The 2,500-nt window shown below is 33.8% G+C and overlaps 1 protein-coding gene across 10 annotated transcripts in view; it reads left to right on the top strand.

The window, feature by feature from the left end:
* Positions 1–2,500, top strand: part of LOC122255364 (uncharacterized) — a 217,062-nt gene that overhangs the window by 119,827 nt on the left and 94,735 nt on the right. For all 10 annotated transcript variants that reach the window (XM_086531097.1, XM_086531096.1, XM_086531095.1 and 7 more), the window contains exon 8: positions 1,035–1,200. In XM_086531097.1, the coding sequence (XP_086387223.1) occupies positions 1,035–1,200 (166 nt within the window). The remainder of the gene's footprint in view (positions 1–1,034; positions 1,201–2,500) is intronic.

Below are 2,500 nucleotides of genomic sequence, written 5' to 3'. Positions count from 1 at the left end.
GTTCTTAGAGAAAGAAGTGACATAAGTAGGAAAATTAATAAGAAAAATTATTTTATGAGGGTTTGTTTATGTAGCTAAAGATTTTGTCATGTTTAGATATGACAAATGTGAATCATATATCAAGTATAGTTAATTATTATGATTTTCATTAACAAGAAAAGATCATTGATCATTCATGACATCTAACCCTTAATTTACAGTCCAAAATAGTAGTACTTCATCCTCAGTACCTCATGGAAAAACAAGAAGAAATATAAGACATTACACTTTTGTATTTTGAATGTAGAACAGTCACACATTATAATATATTATTGTGATGTTTTCAAACTCATATCTTTAGATATGAGTTTGGAAAACTTAAATATTGAATTAGAACTTGTCTGTCAGTATGAAAGACATACTTATTAAGTATGAAGTTGAAGATTAGCCATCACATGAAGTATTTTCTCTAAAGTAATGAGATATTTGAAACTTTTATCTTAACATTTTGTTATTGATAGAATATTAGTAGTATTTCTTTCAAAACTGTCTTCTTTTATTGGTATTTTTTGTTTAGACTGAATGATAAGACATTGGCAAGGGGAGATTTCAGAAGCTATTGTGTATTAGAGTTTGTGGATTAGAATAAAAGCAAGAAAGTAAGGATTGATATAGTGCTGCTCCATTTATTATATAGGATTAATATATGTAGATTTTTTTTTTTTTTTTTTTTCTTAATTGTGACGTTGATTATTCAGAAATAGTCAGAAATTTCATTCGTATATTTCCAGTTTTATGTTGACTCAATTTCTTTTAGAAAATATAGAGATTTATCAAGATTTTTCATGTAGGTGGCAACAAGACACGTATATTCTATTATGATTATGTAAAAGGTGTTTCACTCTAAATTTAAAGTGAAATGACAGAATTGAATATTTGTATTTCTTTTAACAAAATGTATAGACATCATTTATAAGTTTTATTACCCATATAAAAAAAAAGAGAGTGATAGAAATTCCCTCTTCCTTACCATTCTTTCAATAAATCCCCTGCAGATGTGAAACCCTTGGAGTCCAGATGGCCACCCTGCAAGAGCAACTTGCGAAAGCCGAGTCCTCCCTCACCCAGATGACCGACGAGAGAGACAAAGCCCAGTTTGCTCTCAAGCGCTTGACGGATGAAGTTAAGGCTAAAGAAGAGCAGTGGACTGCAGAGTCTCAGGTAAGGTGGGAGATTCTTGTTGCAGTGGATGATTAATCCTTATTATTTATTGTTTTTTTGCGTGTGTGTCTATTTGCACAATTTTCTTGATTTTCACAATTGGGTTTCTTTTGGCAAGAAGGATTTTTAGAGGTACATTAGAGTGTGTGGTTTGTGCACGATTTTATAGCAAAAGAGATTTTTTTTTTTTTTTGCACTTTCTTTCCAACTTCCTGATTTGAGATGCAAATTTTCCAACTTCCTTATTTGTGATATAGATCATGGCAAAGAAAAAAAGAGGTTAGATATATTAACTTGCAGAGAAATATAGAAATTACTTGTTTCTCTCTTCTCACTTTCTTATCTTTTTTAGAAATTACTTGTCTCTCTCTTCTCACTTTCTTATCTTTTTCTTTCTTCCTTCTCTTGTTCTTTTTGTTTTTCTTTCCCCCCCCCCCTCTCTCTCTCACTCTCTCTCTTTCTCTTTCTCTCTCTCTCTCTCTCTCTCTTTCTCTCTCTCTTTCTCTCTCTCTTTCTCTCTTTCTCTCTCTCTTTCTCTCTCTCTTTCTCTCTCTCTTTCTCTCTCTTTCTCTCTCTCTTTCTCTCTCTCTTTCTCTCTCTCTCTCTCTCTCTCTCTCTCTCTCTCTCTCTCTCTCTCTCTCTCTCTCTCTCTCTCTCTCTCTCTCTCTCTCTCTCTCTCTCTCTCTCTCTCTCTCTCTCTCTCTCCCCCCCTCTCCTCTCTCTCCTCCTCTCTCTCTCTCTCCTCTCTCTCTCTCTCTCTCTCTCTCTCTCTCTCTCTCTCTCTCTCTCTCTCTCTCTCTCTCTCTCTCTCTCTCTCTCTCTCTCTCTCTCTCTCTCTCTCTCTCTCTCTCTCTCTCTCTCTTCTCTCTCTCTATCTATCTATCTATCTATCTATCTATCTATCTATCTATCTATCTATCTATCTATCTATCTATCTATCTATCTATATATATATATATATATATATATATATATATATATATTTATGTATGTGTAAGTCCTATATATGAAAATGACTCTGCTACTTTTATACATTGTTGTCAGGAAACGTATTAATTGTGATATATTGGTGTACATAGATCACTCTTTCTGTCACAGAAAGCAATATCACTGCTTTATGTGTCACTCATGCAGCTGTATCCTCCTTACATTGCCACAGATAGCTCAGGTAATCAAAATTTCTTAGCTTAGCTTCATGTATTTTAGTGCTCAGCAGACACTAATTAGCAACATGTTGACTGCAGCAAGTTCCATGTTATTGATTATAGCATGTGAAACTCCTGTCAGTGTTTGTGCTTTG

This window comes from Penaeus japonicus, unplaced genomic scaffold (assembly GCF_977035675.1).
Source record: "Penaeus japonicus unplaced genomic scaffold, GWHDUDI00000001_assembly GWHDUDI00000035, whole genome shotgun sequence".
Classification (NCBI taxonomy): domain Eukaryota; kingdom Metazoa; phylum Arthropoda; class Malacostraca; order Decapoda; family Penaeidae; genus Penaeus; species Penaeus japonicus.
The sequence above is the reverse complement of the archived record's forward strand: the minus strand, read 5'-3'. Positions and strand labels throughout refer to the sequence as shown.